This window comes from the organism of the source record quoted next, unplaced genomic scaffold (assembly GCF_019419815.1).
Source record: "Pyrus x bretschneideri cultivar Hongxiangsu unplaced genomic scaffold, Pyrus_bretschneideri_v1 Contig7, whole genome shotgun sequence".
NCBI classification, from domain to species: domain Eukaryota; kingdom Viridiplantae; phylum Streptophyta; class Magnoliopsida; order Rosales; family Rosaceae; genus Pyrus; species Pyrus x bretschneideri.
The window spans coordinates 6186008-6206643 of NW_025999809.1; the positions used below are offsets into that span (position 1 = coordinate 6186008).

Here is a 20636-nt window from a genome sequence, read left to right on the forward strand (position 1 = left end):
AGTCACTCACCGAGATAAGTCCGCAAAGCCTCACTGAGTCTTTAGTAAAACTAATTTTAGTAATTGAAATGGTTCAAGACATGTTGAGCAAAAGTCAACTCTCAGTCAACGTTGGGTCCACACCCTAATAATTTAATCTGGAAGATCCACACATTGTATTTCGGACCCGTAACTTCCTAAGGTCCACATTATGCTCATAGAACAACATACTAAAGTCTCATCACGATCCGACGGTCGGATCTCAGCCAATCTCAAATTTAAATTACGGTTAACAACGATCCGTCAGTTCTTACTATCCTCAAATATTATGTACTATTACTTATTTAAGTTTTATGCTAATCCAACGATCTGATCGTCAATTCATATAATAACCCCGTGGCGGCCAACTAGGCGGTCAACTACGAAACTTTATTAAAACATTGAAATTCCACTAAACGAATGTCAAACATGGAATTAGGGCATCAAAATTAGCCTAGGATGGTCAGGTAGGGTCTCGGCCCACGCACCGCCACACTTAGCGACCAGTTGCCCCGATTCGCCGGAAAATCTAACTAATTCCAAAAATAACCAAAATTCACATAATTGTAGATCCCAATGAGTATAGCAAGTTTTATACCTGTGACCAAGGCCAATTTCACCGAGAAAAGCCTCAATTCGCCACGAACATGTGGAAACCCTAGAAAGGGTGTTCTTGATTCGACGCCAAAACAAACTACGACGCCCCAACCAATGCTTTGGTTTTTTTCCTGAGGTTGGGGGAAGTCTTATGGTGGTGGTAGTTGATGGTAATCATTATCGGATTCACCGAAAAATGGGGAAACTTGTCGGACAACTTGGAAATTTGTGGCTTTGATTTGTAAAATTGGGTGTGAAATTTAAAAATCTAACATCACAGAGACGTTGGGCTTGCCGAAAGCTTTCCATAGACCCAGGTCAAGGAACGGGGTCTGGTGGAGAAACCAGGTTGGCCGATTCTCTCCTTCTCCCTTCCCTCATTTCCTTCCTTGCTTTCCTCTCCTTTCTCTTCTTTTCTTTTCATCTCAGCCGTCCACGTGTCATCACAGATAATGGCTCCAACAATTTGGAACCTTCTAGATGAAGCCAAAATTACAAAGATAACCCTAACTTTAAACGTTAATAACTCTTTCGTTATAACTCTGTTTCACGAACGGTTTTCACCTACGCGTTTGTGAGATTGTGCTCTATTCAAAAATATAAATTACGACCTTGAAAGGTCTCCGGATTTTAAATAAATAATTTCCAAACTTCAAACTTCATAACTAGTTTAATTAAAATCTAAATTCAAATAAATTGATATAAATTCTCGAAAAATAATACCAAATCTCAATAATACAAATACGTAAATCATAACAATGAAATCTAGGAATGGGATTTCACATCTAAGCATCTTGATTTGAAAGCCACTTTGCAGCTCAACCATGGACTTAAATTTTTTGAAAATGCAGAACATTTGTGACTTATGTTGTAAGAAAAATACCCAACACATTCTAGTATGATCATCAATAAATGTGAGAAAAAATTTGTTGCCCCCAAAAGTGGTGACTTGTGTTGGACCACAAATATCATAATAAACAAGCTATGAGGCTTGTGATGCTTTCCAAGTCTTATCCTTGTCAAATGGTTCCATGTAACCCTTCCCTATAGCACATCTAGAGCAAACATGCTCAGAGAGTTGTAGTCTAGGCAAACCCAGCACCATTTCTTTGCTTTGTTGGAGCATCAAACTAATGTAGTCTATATGTCCAAATCTCCTATGCCACATCCAAGATGACTCTTCAACTGTTGCTTTATATTGCTATAGTGTGATTGATATATTCAAGAGCTAAGGGAAAACATCTATTTCCCTTCATTGGAACAATTGCAAGCAAATCTTCCATCTATCTATCTCCATAAATATCAACCATGAAATTATCAAATACAAGCCAATATCCATGTTCTATCATCTACCCTACACTCAATAGGTTCTCATCTAATCCGAGTACTATCATAACTTCTTTGATATACCTAGTTTCACCCTTCATTTCTATAACTAGAGTACCCTTGCCAGTTGATTGTACTAAGTCTCCAATACCCATTTTAACTCTACACCTCATTGTTTTATCAACATCAACAAACAAAGACTCATAGGAGGTTATATGGTTACTACATGCACTATCAACATATACTATATGTTCATATATGTTCCAACAGTAGCAGAATAGCAGGCATAAAACATTGTTGCAGTCTCAGTTACTTGATTGGCAAAGTTTGCTAGTTGTCCAGTCCTATTAGGCTGATCATAGTCCTTGATAAGATGCCCAAATCGATTGCATCCATCTCACTTAGGCTTCCTTTTAAACCAGCACTCACCATAGTGAAGCTTGTCATAAAGTTTGCACTTTCCATTTGGACTGATCTAATTTGCCTCCTTGATCATTTTTGACACCTTGGTTCACAACATATTAAGGTTTTGGATCTCATTTCTTGCCTTTTGATTTCCAATTCTTCTTTGGTTTAGGGTTACCAAAGGAAGAACTAGACTAAGATCCCTTTGGATTCATATTCATACTAGCAAACGCTCTCTCAGTAGCACCCTCAACATGTTTATCAAGACATTCAAATCATCTCAAAGCAGCAACAACTTCTTGCACTTCAATGATTTCAATATCCTTAGTTTGTTCAATTACATAATAAACAAGATCATGGGCTTTTGTTAGACCTATGACCAATTTCTAAACCAATCGCTCTCTGGGTAATTTCTCACCAAAATTTTTCATCTGATTCACCAACTTACTGAAATTCATGCAACGACAAACCAGCCTTTTGATACTACGAAGGACGTTCAAGTTCCATCCCGAATCCATCCGCAATGGGAGAGAAGCCAACCCACACGCAGTGTTCCTCAATCTTCGAACACAACTATCTACGTCCTCGCACATCAGCCATTCGGCTGTAAACTGGCTAGTTTTGAGAAAAGCCCATTATCCATTAGCCCATCTTGAAAATATTATAATCGCATGTCAAGATTTTATCACGTGACCGTACTCCAGTATCATGCAATAACTTTTTCGAAATCGTAAACACCTCAAAATGGAGTTGTGAATTTCTGCCAACAAATATTGCAAACTACAGAAGTGTATAGCATTTATGTACAAGTATATATACAACATTGATCCAGAACCAACAAATCAATCAGAACACAAAAAACTTTGAGTCACTACATGATTCTAACACAAAACCAAAAGCTATGTTCTCAGCAAAACTAAGAGCAAAGTAGCCTACCTAGCTAGCGCATAAATTCCGCCTTCCCAAGCTCTACCGGAAGGAGGAGAAAAATTTAGACATTCCACGCTGTTGTTGTGTTCCTGCGGCACTTTGCAAAATTTCCATGATCACTAATCAGAAAAAGGGAAGAAAAATGCTCAGACTTCTCTGAAGCTAAAATAAATTAAAGAATATATATATATATAAATATCTCTAAAGAAATCTTGATCGAGAAAATGTTATGGAGGCGAATCTTAAGAAAAAAATCAGCAACAGGTCAACAAAATTGTCTTTATTTTCCCTTTCCCATAGCCCCTTCTCGCTGATTCCTGAAGTGACTGAGAAGCTGCTGTGCCTGCAGAATATGTGTAAAGCACAATATTATCTTCTTTGTCCCACAACTCTATATTCTGACAAACTCACGCAATGCTTGGCATAGCTTCGGTTTTATGCTGACTCGACAGGGATAAACACTGAGTGAACGCCCTGGCAGTGTTCTAGGTTGTCCTAAAGAAACCATACATGGCATTTTATGTGCACATGAGATGTTTTCTAACAAACTTTCGACAATATAGATTGATCTCCCCGGTAATGGTAAATTATTGGGTTATAGCTGCATTAGGGCAATAAGTAATAACAGTTGCCAAATGACGGCAGGAAGAGAACTGTTTCACCAAACAGAAGGAAATCATCAGTATTGAACAATCAATTTTTTTTCCCATTTTTTTGAAATATTTCTGTTCCCTTGCCTCCGCCATTATTTGGCACACTAACCGGTAAGCAGATCAACAGAGAGCTAAATAAATAGGCAAGAAAAATGTTTAAGCTGCATACCTTTTCCTTTGCTCTTGGTGTGCCAGACTGAGATAAGGCAACCAGGGGAGGAACAGCTCCTTCCTGAAGAACAAGGGTGCAAAACTTTGGACTATGAAGGCACAACTGCAACAATATGGAGGCAGCATTCTCCTTTCCTCTATGGGAACCTGATTCAACAATCTCAACTAGTAACGGAATGCCCCCTTCCCGTGTAATTGCTATGCGGCCCTCTGCAATGGTGGACAAATTTGCCAGGAGAGCAACGGCCTTGTCAACCATCCCAGAATCAGGGTCCATCAAATCAATAAGATGCTTCACAGCCCCAGCTTGAACTAGGCGAGCTTTATTTTCATGAAAAATTGACAGATTAAACAATGCAGTACTAGCATCTTTCTTCCCCCGAAGAGTCCCTGAGGCTAGAAGATCAACCAAGGCCTTAACTGCACCAGACCGACCAATTTTTGCCTTGTATTCGTCCAATACAGAGAGGCTGAACAAAGTTGCAGCAGAATTTTCTTTCGCTCTGTCACTTCCTGTTTTTAGAACATGGATTAGGGGATCAATTGCCCCTGCTTCTGCAATCATCGCTTTGTTGTCTTCATTAATTGATAAATTCAAAAGAGCTGTCACAGCATGCTCTTGTGTTGTCAACTCTCCTGAATATAGAAGTGAAACTAATGGTGTGATAGCACCACACTGGCCTATAATAGTTCGATTCTCCATATTGTGCTTTCCAAGAAGCCGCAACTCTTCTGCTGCCATAGTTTGCACTTCATTTGACTGGCTCTTGAGGTCTTCAATTAAATTCCTGACATGGGATGCTGTTGTCAACTCATCAGATCCTGAACTATAAAATGGAAGCAGCTGTCTATCAGGATAACTGGGGCTATCAGTCCATGCCCCTTCTGCTTTTGTCTTGGAAATGTGAGATAATTTTCCTGATAACCCGGGGGGAATTGCTGATTGTTTCTTTGGAGTAGAAGCAACCGGATGCTCAGATGTGATTTCTCCAGACAACCTACGAACATTTTCATGCTTATTAGATATCCCTGACACCTTAATCGATGCTGGAGGTGCATAATCAATACTGGAAACAGCACTAGTGGCTGATTCACCCCTGCTATGACTATATGACTGTTTTGGTGATGAGTTGCCTTTCTTGTTACTATCGCATCCATTGGACATTTCTCCACCTAATCTAGGAGAGACATCTGTCTTTTGCTTCTCAAAGATGTTTCCAACTTCAAGAGATGACCTCGATGTCGAATTGCTACTGTGTGTAGTGCAATGCAAACCACCTGTGTGAGTTGAATCTGCAGGAGATACTTGATCTGATGGAGATGGGACCGAGATAGCATTAGAGCCGTCAGAGTTCACCGTAAATTTTATATCATTTTCCTGACACCAGCTTTCTATCATAGCTTTGACAGTATAATTGGGAATGAGATTAGTATGGTACAGCCTCTGTCGGGTCTTTGGGCAAATAGTTAGCCCATGATCAATCCATTTTTGGATGGAATCTCTCTCATAGGTTTGACCTGAAGCTACAATCACAGGGTCCAGCATGAGTTCTGAAGACAGAGGGCAGCGGAAGTATGAAGGGATCAAGACGCCAGATACGGTTTCAAGGTGCTCAATTTTGACCATGAATTCACGAATATGGGAGACAAGAACCACAATTTGGTTAATTTGATCTAATTTCCCTCTAACATCACCGACTTCAACATTCATTCTTTCCTTTTCTACAGCAATGCTTTCTTTCAGCAGTTCTTGGTTTGAAGTCAGATTAAGCAATTCGATAATTTTCATAAGAAGTTTGGTGGAAGGCATGACATCTTTACTTTGACTTCTCACAGCCTCTTCTAAGTATTCTGTTACTCTTTCCAGCTTCAAAGATTGAATTTCCTGTGTACAGTGCTGAAACAATTTATACAGATTAGAGATGCATCTGTCTTGACTTCCGATGAATCGAACAACATAAATATAAATAACGAGTAGGATGAGGAATATAAAGTTTCAAAGAAATAGGTTAATATTAAACAATTATAAGAATGAATATTAGAAAGTTTGTTAAATCAACCTCGTTTTCTTTTTCCTTTTTTCCTTTTTTCTTTGTAAGAAAATGATACATACAGAAGGCAGTTTGAACTTAGCAAATACCTGAAGACCCGTTAAACTTGACCCTGATGAAGATGACTGTGACAGTCTACGTAATATGCTGCAAATCTTGAGTGAAGAGTTTTGGATAGTTATCAACAGCGGCTCACACCGCCAAGCCTGAGGATAAATTGTTCGAACTATGATCAAAATATGTGAACAAAACCGCACCCCTTAACACATGCACGGACACACACCAGATAGTATGTCAAATTTGAGGTATTTAATGCACAATTATTCGTTCAATTTCCGTGTATTCAAAGGGAAATGCAGAAGCATCATAACATACTGTGATTGCAATTATTGTTGTAAGGTTTCTATGTCTTGCACCACGAGTTTCCTTGACTGTATGTCTTTTCAAATTAAATAAATCAACAGAGATTCCCTAATGAGAATCCTCAAGCATGGCCTAGAAACAAGGACGTGAATTTAGCACAAGAATAGATTTGCACTTACACTTGAAATTTTGCTCGACTTTGGAGACCAGTTTTCGATGAATTCCCTAGCTCCATTGACAGCCATATCTAATTCTTCACACTCTTTATATAGAATGTCATCTGACGGTACTTTAAAGTCGACTACTTCATCAATCAATGGCTTCAAAAGCTTCAGTACATCAACTATGGTTCTGTAATCCTTCTGAATAGGAATATGTTTCAATGTTTGGCTTGAAACTAGATGAACGAATCGAGATATACTGTTTATCAGACATTTCATAGATGATGTGTCCATATCACCTGTTTGAGAAAAGAAACCACAAATAAATACTACAAACAACAGAGAATTATTATCGAAAACATTGCTAATGTGTTCTGCGAAACTAGTTTAGATTTCTGGTTCTGAAACTCCTACAGAACCTATTGCTTTAAAGGCTGTATACCAATTGGTCCTCTTTGTCTACGTAACTTAAAAGAACGGTCCTTGGATTATGCAGCAACCATCAAATATGTGTTGCAACGATTCTCTTAACAATGTGTATAGAATTCTAGATTCTAAAACATTGAATAACTATTGCAAATATCAGAATCTTTACACTCATTGTCTGCCTCTTGCTGTTTCAAAAAACCAAATTTTCGGGCTATAACCATTTCGATTCAAGCTACTAAATCAATTTTATTACACACTCTGCAAACACAAAACACTCAAAGGGGGAAAACATTATTGAAATCTTAACTCTTTATCCTTTTTTCACAAATTGTTTCCGAAAACCAACACAAAATGAGATTCAAAAACTAATTCTCCTCCCCTCAGCTCAACTTCCTTGGTCTTTTTAGAAACAACAACCAGAGGCGGGTGAATTCACTAAACCAAAAACGTTTCATTTCCTCCAACCCCAAAATAACAATACCTTAATTTCTCCTAAAACAATGCTGATCAAACATGTTTACAGATTATCAAACTCGCAATGTACACAAACCCAGAAAAATTGACAGAAAACCCACAAGAATAAACACAGCTAAATCCAAACTAAACAAACAACACCATACCATTACCTCCCCCACCCATTAACATAAGACAAACCTCACCAGACATTTTACTGGGAAAATAAAAATAAAAACAACAACATTGGATAAAACGAAAATTGTTACCTTTGAATCAAACTGTACCCCTATTCATGCAGTTAGAGGCTTAGAGCTGGTGGGTTAAGGCATAAAAAACAGATCTTGATGAACCCAAAGCCAAAGGTGGAAACTTTGACATGAAACTTCAATTGGGTTTTTTATTCAAGAATCAATCTAACCCTCATGCACTGCTTTCGTTACAAAGCTGCATGAGAGAGAAGGAGTGTGTGTGTGTGTGTGTGTGTGTGTGTGTGTGTGTGTGTTGGGAATGAATAAATTTAGAGGAAATTAAATTAAAAAGTAAATTAAAAGAAAGAAAGAAACAAAATTGGTGGGGTCTATTTGGTTGCAGATTTGTTGGGCGAGGAGGTGAAGATTAATTAAGAGGTTATGAAGAAGGTAAAATGTAAAGGAGGAGACTTTCTCACCTTGGGGATCTAATCATGATTAGAGAGAAAATTTGTAAGGGAATTCATGCCGTTTTTAATTAAAGTATTAGAGGATGCATTAGAACAATGATATCCAGGAAAAGATTCCACTGAGGAAGTACCATTGTTTGCCTAATTTCCTTTTGAGAAATGTGAAGAGATTTTCTCAAAATAAGATTCTTTATAGATTCTTTATTACTTCATAATTTAACGTTAATTCTCGTATTAATTTTATAAAATATTGTATTAAATACATAAGATAACTGATAATCCATTAAGATTCTCTTATCCTTAGCACTTCTCTTGTTTTCTTAAATTACTAATGTGCCATTCACATCTTACAATTTTATTACGTGTGCATAATTTTTTTGTACTTTCCAACATTAAATTAATAATATACTCACTAATGTTATATTTTAATATTTTTTATAGAACATGTTACTTTTATTTTTTTATTTTTTTTAAATGATAACATTAGTGAGTTAAATTGTTAATTGTAAGAAAAAGGAGAATTAGTGGGAATTGAACCCACATCATGGTGCATAGGCATGATTCCTTTCTTTAGTGCATAGGCATGATTCCTTTCTTTAAGGCATCATCTGCAATATTTATTTATTTGGAATGGAAGAAGTCGTGAATAAAAGGGAGAAAATAAGAACAATATCAACTAATCCTTTTAATCAATTTACTTTCTGCCTTTTAAGTGGTGGGTTGTTCAAGTAGTTAAGACCTTCCTCTTCAACTTAATACATTCCGAGTTTAAATTCATGTATTAGTAAATAACGCAAATGTCACTTTATAGTATGTCAGTCACCTATTATATTGTTGTATGTATTCATAGAAAAAAAAAATCAGGAATCAGAATAATTTTAATACGCATATTAGTAAACAACGCAAATATCAATTTATTATATAAAGGGAGACAATTTGAAGTTTGGAAGATATGTAATGCTTTTATATAAGCTACACAATCTTAAATAAAGGGGTGACAATAAATTATTCAAGATTCAAAGGAGGTTGTAGAATTGGGATAAAGTTGGGTGACCAAATATCTAACAACTATCAACACTTCTTTAAATATAGGCGATGGGGGAGTATTACGAGATAAGAGTGATGATTGGTTGGATGGGTTTTCGGTCAATTTAAGCGAAGAGTAGGTGGTTGATGCTGAAATTTGGGAGCTTTATCTTGGCCTACAGCTTGCAGTAAACAAAAGTGTTTTAAGCCTTGTGTAGAGATAGACTCGGCTATAGTGGTTAATTTAGTTAACATTATAACTAATACCAGCTTTCATCTTACTGTCAACATTATTGATCATTGCAGATAATTTATAGTATGCATAGTGAATTTCAAGTTCGTTCATGTTTACTGGGAGAAGAACGTTGTGGCGGACGACTTAGCCAACTGGAGATTTAATATGAATCTTGGGTACCACTATTATGAGAATCCACCTGAATAGATTATAACTCATTTATTTGATAACATAATTGGAGTCTCTGGGATTCGAACAGTTTGTAATAATTTATTGAGTTAGCTTTGGAGTGATCTACCCCATTATGTAACAAAAAGAAAATTATAACTTAATTTATAGATGTCACCTACTCCAATTAATCGCATGTTATGATCTATTAAACTATAATTAAGGATATATAAAATATGATTTAGAATTTCAGCTGTTATGCCACTTCACTTGCCTCCTAGCTAGAAAGCAGAGAATAAGTGAGATTCATACCTGCCCAACCGAAATAAATCTAATCTGTTTTGTTTTTTTACCCCCAATTTTAACCATAAGATGATTAGTTTTAAGACAAAAATTAGTAACTTATTTAATGAATGATTACAACCTATATGCTATTTGTAAAATATATATATAAAGAACATGGATAATTTCCCTGAGAAAATTAGTTGATTTCAGCTTTGCTAATTAAAAGCATGGGATTTTCTATAAGATTCATGTCAAACGATACCAAACAAGAAGTTGTGATGGGGCATCTCCTTGTATTTTCATACATGGTAAATATTACCTTGGAAAATCACTTCCTAAACTAATGAAATGTTATTTGTAGGGCTAAAACTTACTTCTAACCAGGTGTATATGTCTACATGCCTGTCGGTTGAGGGTAGAGAAAGGAAGTTGTATGAATGTATGTAACTCGTTCCAAGAAAGTTTGGCTGTCGGTACATTAATCGCAATTGAATAAAGGTTAGGTGAATGTTAGATTGTACCCCGTGATGAACAGAGTACATATGTGCATGTGCATGTGGCTTTGCTCAGTGCCTAGATTGCATTATTATTGTACAACATTTTGGTCATCTTTAACTTTGGAGCGAGATTTGACAGTGAGCCCATACCAATGACTACAAGCTGTCAATCTTTCATCTCTTTAAAAGTTCTAACTACCAACTTAGGGTTTTTGGAGAAAATTTTGAGTAGAATTGTCTAATTTGTAACTGCTCTTATTATAAGTGACACGATTGACGTGAACTCGAATGAAATTAAAATATTAAAAAGGTTCAAATTTTATAAGACATGCTCTATGAATAACGAGATCAGACAATATTACTTAAATTTTTCTTGGAATCAAAATGTTTCCTTTTTAAAAATTAATTGTTCTCCAAGTTAAGGAGCATATCTATCACATCCCGGTTTGGGCCCTCATCACGTTCTGGGCTCGACTCCACTGTAGCACGATATTGTCCGCTTTGAGTCCCAACCACGCCCTCACGGTTTTGTTTATGGGAACTCACATGAGAACTTTCCAGTAGGTCACCCATCATGGGAGTGCTCTCACGTGCTACTTACTTAACTTCAGAGTTCCGATGAACTCCGAAGCCAGTGAGCTCCCAAAAGGCCTCGTGCTAGGTAGAGATGAGAATATACATATAAGGCTTACAAGATCCACACCCCCAGGCGATGTGGGATCTTACAATCCACCCCCCTTAGGAGCCCGACGTCCTCGTCGGCACACATCCAGCCAGGGATTGGCTCTGATACCAAATTATCACATCCCCCCTTGGCCCCCATCACATCACAGGCTCGACTCCACCGTAGCACGATATTGTCCGCTTTGGGCCCCGACCACGCCCTCACGGTTTTGTTTTTGAGAACTCACACGAGAACTTCCCAGTGGGTCACCCATCATGGGAGTGCTCTCATGCGCTACTCGCTTAACTTCGAGTTCCGATGAACTCTGAAGCCAGTGAGCTCCCAAAAAGCCTTGTGCTAGGTAGAGATGAGAATATACATATAAGGCTTACATGATCCACACCCCCTGGACGATGTGGGATCTTACAATATCAAAACAATTGTCCTTTCTTCATGATCTTACATGAGCTGGCTAACCAAACCTAAAACCCCAAAATTAGTTGGAGCCCAATTTTTTTGTTGTCCTTTTAAATAATATCTTCACCCTCTTACAAATTTCATCTTCAGAATCCAACCATGATATGGTGTGATATTAGGAAACATAACCATCTTCTTAATAAAAACAAAGGATTTGCATCCACATCTCTAAATAGTTGGCATCTTCACACCCTAATTTGTCTCCAATTCCATCCTATATATATACTTGTATATTTGATATAGATTGATGGTAGTATATATAGATAAAGACATTGTATATTTATGTTAGGGAATATAATCTTGCGTCGAAAACTTCACTAGATAAATGATATTTATATTAAATGATTTCATTTCTAATTTTACGAAGATCATTTGTGATAAAAACTCAACATTTTCCGAACTATATAGGTGGTCAAGTATAACAATATTAATATAATTAGTAGTGAGTTACGGGCTTGACTTTGAAATTTTGTAATACACGCACACACATGGTAGGGTTTTATAAATTGGAAAAGCAAACAAAACCTTTCTTTTTGTCCTTAATTTGTATAGCAGTCACCATTTGTGAGCTTAAATCCAATAAGCCAGTTGGACCAATCCATATCAGACCATACATCTTTGGTTTAAGTGTAACTTTCCCTTCCCTTCCGTTCTCATTCAAGAAATAATGCTTCTCTATCTTTCAATTCCCCTTCCATTATTTTGTTTTCCGCTAGCTTAATTATTATTTTACTGCTAAGCAAGTCACTTTATTCCATGAAAAGTTTATCAATATTCTCGTTAAATTGTTATGTGATCACTTTTTTAAGGATATTTTTGTCTAACCAACCCCTTTACTTAACGATGATATTGACAGATTTTTCATAAAATGATTAAAATGATTTACGATGGATAAACTTAGACACCAATTCTATCTATTTTCATTATCTTATATCAATCTTATATACTATCTTAACTAAAAAAAATCATATTTTATTAGTTTGATAGACCATTACGGCGAAATTTAAAGTACAGACAAATCATTCACCAGCACGCGAGGCCCTATACTATCAAGTATAGAGTACCATTTCTATCATCGAACTGATATTTAAATTACAGAACTGCATTTTGCCGTACACGCTTTGTTGGCATGGTTCCACCTTCAAAGGACAGAATAATTAAAGATTTGGTTCCACATACGGGCATATGGGTAATTCAAGTCTGGATCTTTAGAGCTATGTTTGTGGGAAAGGAATCTCTCCGAATCCTTTCCCCTTAATCCTAAGGATCCATTAATTTGGACAATTAAAATTTGATTCAACGGCTACAAACAGAAGTTTATTTTAAAAGTTATAATAACTTTATCGATTAGATTAAATTTCAATTATCCGAATTGCTGGATTCCTAGGATTAGGATGGAAGGAATCTGAAGAGGATCCCCTTCCATGTTTGTAATCAATATTAGTCTAATCAAGCAATCGCATATTTATAGATATAAAAAATGTTAGAATCAATTGTGCACGTGAAAATGAGTTGATTCAGCAATTCATGTTGATAGAATTTACAAAACATTAACGACCATGATCAATTAACGTGTGCCAATATAAGTTAATTTCATCATTCATATACTTATGAGACTAACAAAAACTGCCAGAAACAACCGACGAGACTATCGTGGCCCTCCTGTTATGGACAAATGTTCAAGTGAGAGTTTTAGGGCAGTCAAAACAAGTTGAAGGAGACCTGTCTTTTATGAAGAGTAGTACTTGGGAGCCATGTGCATCTGCTTTCACATAGATGGAAGGTAGGGTCCCCTGATTTTAGAAGTGCTACTTCTCATGTGATGTTAGAATACACCAGTAAACAGTTGACCTTCCCCACCTTCATTGAACGAGGATCCTCTCCATATCATTTTTGTGAGGATCTTCAAATTGTGTTCGTTCATCATATATTGTACGACCAGAAATCATTTTAAATACTTTTATTTTAAATTAAATATGAGTAGTATCTGATAAGAACGGACGCAATTTGAGGATCCCTAGGATCCTCCTGGAGCTTCATTTTCCCTAAAACTCGGGTCAGGCCCGTCAGGGTGTCCAATCATGTCATATGTATGACACTTCTTATAAAAGCATGAAACTATATTTTGATTTTATCCGACCCACTATAATCCGTGCAATGTGAAAAATGTCCTAGTCCACGCCCTACCGAAGTTTCTCTCATATATTTGATATCTATTGCCATTTTCAAATCGTCAATTCCGGATTCTGACTGAGGAACTGTAAACCAAAACTTCTTTCCATTGCACAAACTTGCAGATGACTGTTAAAAATCACATACAAATTGCTACAATTGAATGTTGCTATTTCCTGGTTCATTTAACCATCCACTAATTGTAGCCTCCGAAGATCTGTTTGTACAAACTATCCCCCGCCAACTATAACGACTGTTCTTCTCAGCAGAGCTCCAACCATTTTGTTAATTGTTTCAGAGATCCGGGCAGCGTTAGGAAGTCGGTATATCCACAGCTTCTGCAGAAGTTTGGGTGGGGCACCGGGGAAGGCATAACCCGAAAGCACAGAAGAAAAGGCAAATACTTTCTTTCAGCAATTACGCAGACCAGTAAATCTCTAACATCTAAATGTGAATCATATGTGACATGATACTTGAAGCAATAATGCGTCCAAATAAAAATAGAACTAAAAACTATATGCAGTCTTTAACAAGGCACCTGAACCTGAAGGATTCCTCTGCATGCAATTGCACAATCACTGAAGTTGTCGCCGGCACTCCCTTGCAAGCTCATATTATTGGGGTTCTGATAAAACATATACAGAAACAGCTCAAATTTTGGCAACACCAATCAGTTTGGGGTTCATGTGTTTCGTGGATTCTTCCCCTTTCACTGAAGCCACTGTGTGAAAAATACAACCCAGGTCGCAACTTTCTCCCCAAAAACGAACTCTATATCGCAATCACAGTTACAATCTAATTATCAACCAGAAAGAAACTTAGTTTTGGAATTGAAAGATTCCAATGACTAAACAGTGGCAAGAGTGTACTAAGCTACTACGAGTTGGGATATGAGGTTGAAGTTCTGGGTTTTGCACGTAATTAACAAAACACAATATCCATCAAATTACAAAAGTCTAAGCTAGGATGTTCAAGATAATAAGAAAAAGATATACAAAGAAGAATAACTTAGAAGGAGCTGTTTTAGTATTTACCAGTTGATTACCTCGAGGCTAGCAACTTCACCGCAAAGACCTTTTAATGGCTTCCACATTTGCTGGAGCTTTGACAATCTCATAGAGTAACTCCGGTTTGGAACATTGTTAGTTAACGAATCAAGATTTGGATCATCAACTTATGATTTCAAGAGATATCACCAATTTCAAGCCACAAGGAAAAAAGCACAAGAGCCAAGAAAATAGAAAATGTTTGAAGCTCAGATGGGGTTCTCAATCAATAGTGGCAAGATTGGATTCACATTACCAATATCCGAGACCAAATACGTTGGAATTAATCATTGCTGACTGATTGTATTTTCATTGATCATCACCATACAACACAAATACATAGATATCTAAATCCATGCTGCAAATACAAAGATGATGGTAACAGAATGCTCTCTCACTCCACTCCAGTCATCATACATATGATTCTCCATATTATCAAATCATTTTATCACTCCATCAGCTCCTCACTATCAGGCCTCAACATTAATTTGGTCAAGAAGCAAGAGGGAAGAATAGGGGAGATAGCCGAAATGAATGGTCTCCCAGGACCCAAGCTAAGATGGGAAGGTAACAAGAGAAAAGCTATAGGTATAAGATACTACCTTTCATCCCTTCGCTCCTATATCGCCTCCCCAACAATATCATTCTAACCGACTAAATGGAGTTCTATAGTTCTTGTTAAAGCCCTGTCCGCAAAATGGATGTTAAAATACACTAAGCTATAGATTATGTCATTGCCATTCCATCTACATTACTAAAACACTGGAATTGAATACAAGGAAAACCGAGCGTAATTTCATGTGCTCACAACATTAACTCCGAACATCTTTGTTGTATCTAAGTTACACCAGTGCAAGAATTGTTCTTTAAGCATTGAGCATTCCTAATTCAAGTAAATAGCACACATTGTGCACAGATAGCCATAAAATTCAAGATCATTGCTTGCTAAAACTTCAATTGTACATAAATTTACAGCTCGAATATAAACCGCAATCATGCTACAACATCAGAAAAACACCAAAAATCGACAGTTGGGTCTTTCAAGATACACTTACACAGGCTCAAAATCCTCTCCTTTTACTACACCACTATTGCCCCCCGCCGCCGCCTTCCTCCTCCAATTTCTGCACATATGCCTTCAAAAGCATGACCAACTCCCTCGCCGGCGCCTGAATCGTCCCCACCAAGCTCGACGCCGGACTATTCAACGTCCCAAGCAACTTAGCGTAAATCTCCGCCCTCGTCGGCATTGTCTCGAGCTGCTTAAAGTCCCCAGGCCCGTAAAACTTCCCTTCGAAAACCGCCCCGGTGAAGTCGTTGCTGTCGAGCTTCTTCTCCTTCTGGAAATCCCTGTACGGCTTAATGGCCGGCGGGATTTCCTCGCTGTGGACGAACATCCAGGCGTTCATCCCCGTCATGCACGGCTTCAGCGCCTCCCACGGCGTCCCCTCGATTGCCTTGTAGACCAGGGTGTTCTTCGCCACAATGAGCTTGGTCGTTTCCGGCAGGACTTTCCGGAGGTCTTGGAATTGCTTGACGGTGAGGCCCTTGTAACGGATCCCGGCCATGAGGTGGCAGTTCTCGAGGTTTTCCTTGATGGTCTCGACGGTCTGTTCCTTTTTGGTGCGGGAGATGGCGGAGCGGATTGTGGGGAGGCGGTGGTGGTGGCGGGCGGGGCGGGGAGCGAGGGAGAGAAATGGGTTTGTGGCGGGTCGGGTTAGGAGGGAATTGTGTTGGGTTTGGGTTAGGGAGGGTGATGGGGGTTTGGAGGAATGGAAGCTGAAGAGAGTGGCTTCCATGGTTGTAGAAGAACAGAGAGTAGGGAGGGAGAGTGTGCTCTTGGGTTTGCCTTATCTTATCTCTGTGCAATTTTTGAGAAGGGGTAGGGTGGGAAATTTGCGTGAATACTGTGGAAATTTGGGAAAGTTCCCCTTAAGTTTTAGGTAATTTCACTTGAAACCCAGTTCCCAATTGGTATGAACTGGGAGTGGGATAAAAACCGGCAACCTGGAAAACTGAACCGAACCGTCAAAATATAAAATATAAAAGCTGCATTGATGAAAAAAATGAATCAGGTGAAAAAACGGAATCGGACCGGCTCAGATCGGTTCGGATTTTGAAACAGTTCACTTTAACCCCAATTCCCTGTTGGTGTGGAAAACTAGTTTCAAATTCCACCAACTTCTGAGATGGAAAATACTCAGATAAAAAAAAAAATTATAATTTGACGTATATGTAGAAACTTTGTTGTTGATTAATGAATTATTTTAGCATAGGCAGTCCCATATAATGAGGAATGAGTGATGTTAGAGAGGTCTTCTGCTTAAATCATATTTTGTAGATCACATGATGTGACATTTGATAGTTTGATTCTTTCTTTGATTTAAATAAGTAATTTAATTATCAACTGTCACATCTTATGGTTTACAAAATTTGATCAAAAATGTTTCTCTCTAGCATTTTTCAATGAGGAGTATATACTTACATTTGCACAATAGTGCTCTTTAGAGAAACTTAGTTTGTCCCAAAAAGCTTAAGAACTCGCTTGGAAGTGCTTTTAAAATGACTGAAAGTATTTTTGATAAAAATATTTTTGGAACCAATGAATTCTTAAGAAGCACTTGAAGTACTTCCTATAAGAAGTACTTTTTGAAACCCAAAAGTAATTTCTCTAAACGAGGTCCAATCGTCTTAAAAGCCTTTTCATACGAGCCTCAAAGTATTTTTTGCTTGTTTTCATCTTTGGTGATTGCTTTGTATGATTAGGCCTTCCACATGTCGATTTTTTTCAAGTTTGATTTCTATAAATTAGAATCAAACTCACAGAGTGCTCCGAAAAAATTGAAGCCAACGTGAGTGTGACCAATTTTTAAGTACAATATATGCATCTCGTGCCCTTGATTTTTATTATATATGCGGCATTCAACTATTAAACTCACACCACCGCAATACAACCATATAAGAAGTCCTTAAGATTGTTTGGGACAATAAGGCATGGACTCCAACGGTCTGTAAAAACACAATATGCAGGTAGTTTGTGAAGGAAACTACAACGAATTTTATCACCAATTTTAAAGAGAGCAACATTTAAGCTACAATAACCCAGAATCTGATATATTTTCCACAGGATGAAAACCCTCTACGAAAACAGATACAAAAAAAGGACCAATCCCATCGCGGTGAGACCATCCTGTGCTCGAAAAAGACCCTCCAAAACTGGAAAAGCTAAACACACTCTCAATTCTCAACAACGATTCAGAAGCCCGAATATAAAATGGTGAAAATTTATCTGAAACTATATTAAGATGTCAGCGGTATACCATGCATCACAAATCAAACTGTGTTCCCGCTTAGCAACTCCAAAAGCTCAACCTTCTTCATCTTCGAATACCCTTTTACACCTCGAGACTTTGCTAGTACCCTCAATTCTGGCAGCTTCAATGTACTCAAATCCCTACTTTCAACACGTTCTCCTTTGTTCTCATCGTCTTCAATTAGAGGTTCTTCAGGACCCAAAATCTCATCTTCTGAAGTCTCGTCCTCTAACAACTGAACAATCTCAGGCTCCGGCTCAGGTTCAGGCTCAAATTCAAACTCAGTATCATGCTCAGGCATAGGGTCAAGTTCTGCCTCCAACTCAAGCTGTGGCTCAGGCTCAGGCTCAGGCTCTGGTTGAGGAACTCTCTCAACATGATTCTTCTTTATTTTCCCAGTTGAATTCACATGTGGCACCGAGTGGCCTGTGTGATCATCCTCAGAATAAATGGCCTGGTATGTTAACCGAGGAATGGGAGACTTGCGTTGGAAATTCGAAGCAGGCCTGCTGAAGGAGGCAGTAGGTTCTTCAACATCATCCTTCAAAAGGTTATTTGAATCAAAAGGAGCTTTGTTATTTGAATCAAAAGAAGCTGTGTTTTTTCTTTCACCATATCGGGCATTCTTTTCCGGTTGGTCCAACGTGAAGTCCTTGTTGCTGCTGCCACTGTTGCTGTTTCTCTTTGATTGCTCAACCGAGTGCTTTCTTAACAGGTTGAGGAGGGAATCCACAGTCGCATTCTCTTTACCATGCCCTTGTGAAGCTTCAACCTTCCTTTCTTCTTTAACTGCACTTCTCTCCCGAAGTTGAGCCTGGACCTTCCGGAACAGCTCAACAATCTCTTTTTCTCTAGGTCCAGGGGATGCAGTGGCCCCAAACTTTGTGTTACTTGAAGGGGAGACCGATGGCCCATTTTTAGAAGACAGCATATCAGATTCATCAAAGTTATCAAAGCCATCTCTTTCTTCACTTTTCCTATTCCTGCTCCGGGAGTACCCATGTCTGTTTTGCCTTGGAAACTCTGGATTTCTATTACGACCACCAGAACTCGCTCTGCACGTAAAGGATACCCCCTTGTAAGCACCTTTTGGTGATCCATAACTGACCTGTGACTTGGACTTATGGTTGAAACTTGAAGAGCAGGGATATAAAGGGGCTACTCTTCCGGAAATTCCAGAACACGGAAGACATTTGGCATCTGATGGTCCATGACCTGGAATAAAACCATCATCACCAAAAATCACAAGGCAATAAACCTAATCGTAAAAATGAAAGCTCCGAGCAACATCCACAACCCCAATTCACCTTCTCGTGCTCGAAAATATTTTTCATGAGAGACCACTCTTATTCTATCCCTCATGTGCAAACAATACCCCCCACGCACCGAAAAAGGTACAGATTTTGCGTTCCTCGTAACTGAACTCTTCCTTAGAATTCAAATGCAGCTAGCAGTAATCACTATAACTCCAAAGGAAATACAAGACTGAAATCAAGTAGCAATATTAAAATAAAAATTCGAGCGAACGACAGGAGAGCTAACTCTCTCTATACATACAAAATCATTTCAACAAACACCTGCTGGGAACTCTAACCAAAATGTTAAATTTTCAAAAATGAACACACAAACAAACACGAATACTTCGATTTCTAAGCAAAATATGAACGAAACCAATCAATATTACGACAACCCATATCTTAAAAATAATAAATGGAAATGGAAATAGCTTCGAAATTCCAGCCAATTGTGGAAACCCAGCAGAGTTTTCTTTGGGTTTATGAGAAGCTCACCGATGATATGAACGCCCTGTAACATTTCTGGGGAGGTGAGGGACTGAGAAGGAGAGTTTTCAGGTCAGTCGTCAATGGCGGATTTGCATTTTCTGGCGTGCTTGCTGGTGGTGTAGCTCCCTCCAAGTGTTTGTCACTTCGGCTTTGCTAAACCCTATAGCGCCATTGATAAGGGACTCGTTCGGTATTATGGCTCTGAGGTTTTGAGGCGGTTCAGTCATGGGTCGAATCGGGTCATTTGACCCGATTGTCTAGCTTTTCCATAGGCCCAGTGTTGCCTGGCCCAGTTTTATTTTCTGACTAATTTGATAAAAAGTCAATTACATATAAGGTTGCAAGTGGCCATTTACCACAGTAGTGGAAAGAAGTCAAGTCATTACATGACGTCATGGGTCTAAACGCCGTTGGTGGGGCTAATCTAAAAAAATTTATCATTTGACGAAAAAAAAAAATACGTATAAAATTAAGCCAGTTGACCAAGTCAGTGCGGATCACTTTTTAACTCAAGTTTGAACCTATCTTTTCAGAGATTAAATAGGTTAGGATAAAATATTGTCTTGCTACATCCTGAACTAATGCGCTTATGTAACAGTTCTGTTATTTTTAAGTGATTTCCATTAATGCCTCCGCCAGTTTAACCGTCAAGTTAACTTCTTTTTTTCCCTTACGTTTGCGCATATACCGGGTCTATGTGAGGCAAACTTATTAAGTGCCCAGTGAAAATAATAGCAGTTGACTTGATAA

The 20636-nt window shown here is 38.1% G+C and overlaps 3 protein-coding genes across 4 annotated transcripts; all 3 read right to left on the reverse strand.

Annotated features, from left to right (window-relative positions):
* Positions 1-2626: 2626 nt before the first annotated feature.
* On the reverse strand, positions 2627-8059 carry LOC103958878 (U-box domain-containing protein 3). Of its 2 annotated transcripts, XM_048574254.1 has the most exons (6): positions 7827-8059; positions 6694-6974; positions 6241-6357; positions 4099-5997; positions 3283-3365; positions 2627-3106 (listed from the first exon to the last, which is right to left on the reverse strand). In XM_048574254.1, exons 2-6 carry the CDS (start codon positions 6967-6969, stop codon positions 2989-2991), a joined length of 2493 nt encoding a protein of 830 aa, XP_048430211.1. In that variant the 5' UTR covers positions 6970-6974; positions 7827-8059; the 3' UTR covers positions 2627-2988. The 2 variants fall into 2 exon arrangements, with proteins under 2 accessions (XP_048430211.1, XP_009369474.2); XM_009371199.3 differs by lacking the exon at positions 2627-3106 and having other exon boundaries at positions 3118-3619; positions 7827-8057.
* Positions 8060-15705: 7646 nt separating this feature from the next.
* On the reverse strand, positions 15706-16632 carry LOC103958881 (50S ribosomal protein L10, chloroplastic). The gene has a single exon (XM_009371202.3). The coding sequence runs from the start codon at positions 16585-16587 to the stop codon at positions 15877-15879; it is 711 nt and encodes a 236-aa protein (XP_009369477.2). The 5' UTR covers positions 16588-16632; the 3' UTR covers positions 15706-15876.
* Positions 16633-17798: 1166 nt separating this feature from the next.
* On the reverse strand, positions 17799-20075 carry LOC103958882 (rho-N domain-containing protein 1, chloroplastic). Its single transcript, XM_009371204.3, has 2 exons — positions 19893-20075; positions 17799-19317 (listed from the first exon to the last, which is right to left on the reverse strand). Exons 1-2 carry the CDS (start codon positions 19915-19917, stop codon positions 18122-18124), a joined length of 1221 nt encoding a protein of 406 aa, XP_009369479.2. The 5' UTR covers positions 19918-20075; the 3' UTR covers positions 17799-18121.
* Between the last annotated feature and the right edge of the window lie 561 nt (positions 20076-20636).

Bases quoted from the DNA above. Each gene is read 5' to 3' on its own strand.
- LOC103958878 (XM_048574254.1), bottom strand. From the start codon at position 6,969: ATGGACACATCATCTATGAAATGTCTGATAAACAGTATATCTCGATTC. The intron at 3,366-4,098 runs GTATGCAGCTTA...AAAGTGCCGCAG, and splicing joins CACCAAGAGCAAAGGAAAAG to GAACACAACAACAGCGTGGA. The intron at 3,107-3,282 runs GTAGGCTACTTT...ATTTGTTGGCAG, and splicing joins GGAATTTATGCGCTAGCTAG to AAATTCACAACTCCATTTTG.
- LOC103958882 (XM_009371204.3), bottom strand. From the start codon at position 19,917: ATGTTACAGGGCGTTCATATCATCG. The intron at 19,318-19,892 runs GTGAGCTTCTCA...GTTTTATTCCAG, and splicing joins ACAGGGCGTTCATATCATCG to GTCATGGACCATCAGATGCC.
- LOC103958881 (XM_009371202.3), bottom strand. From the start codon at position 16,587: ATGGAAGCCACTCTCTTCAGCTTCCATTCCTCCAAACCCCCATCACCC.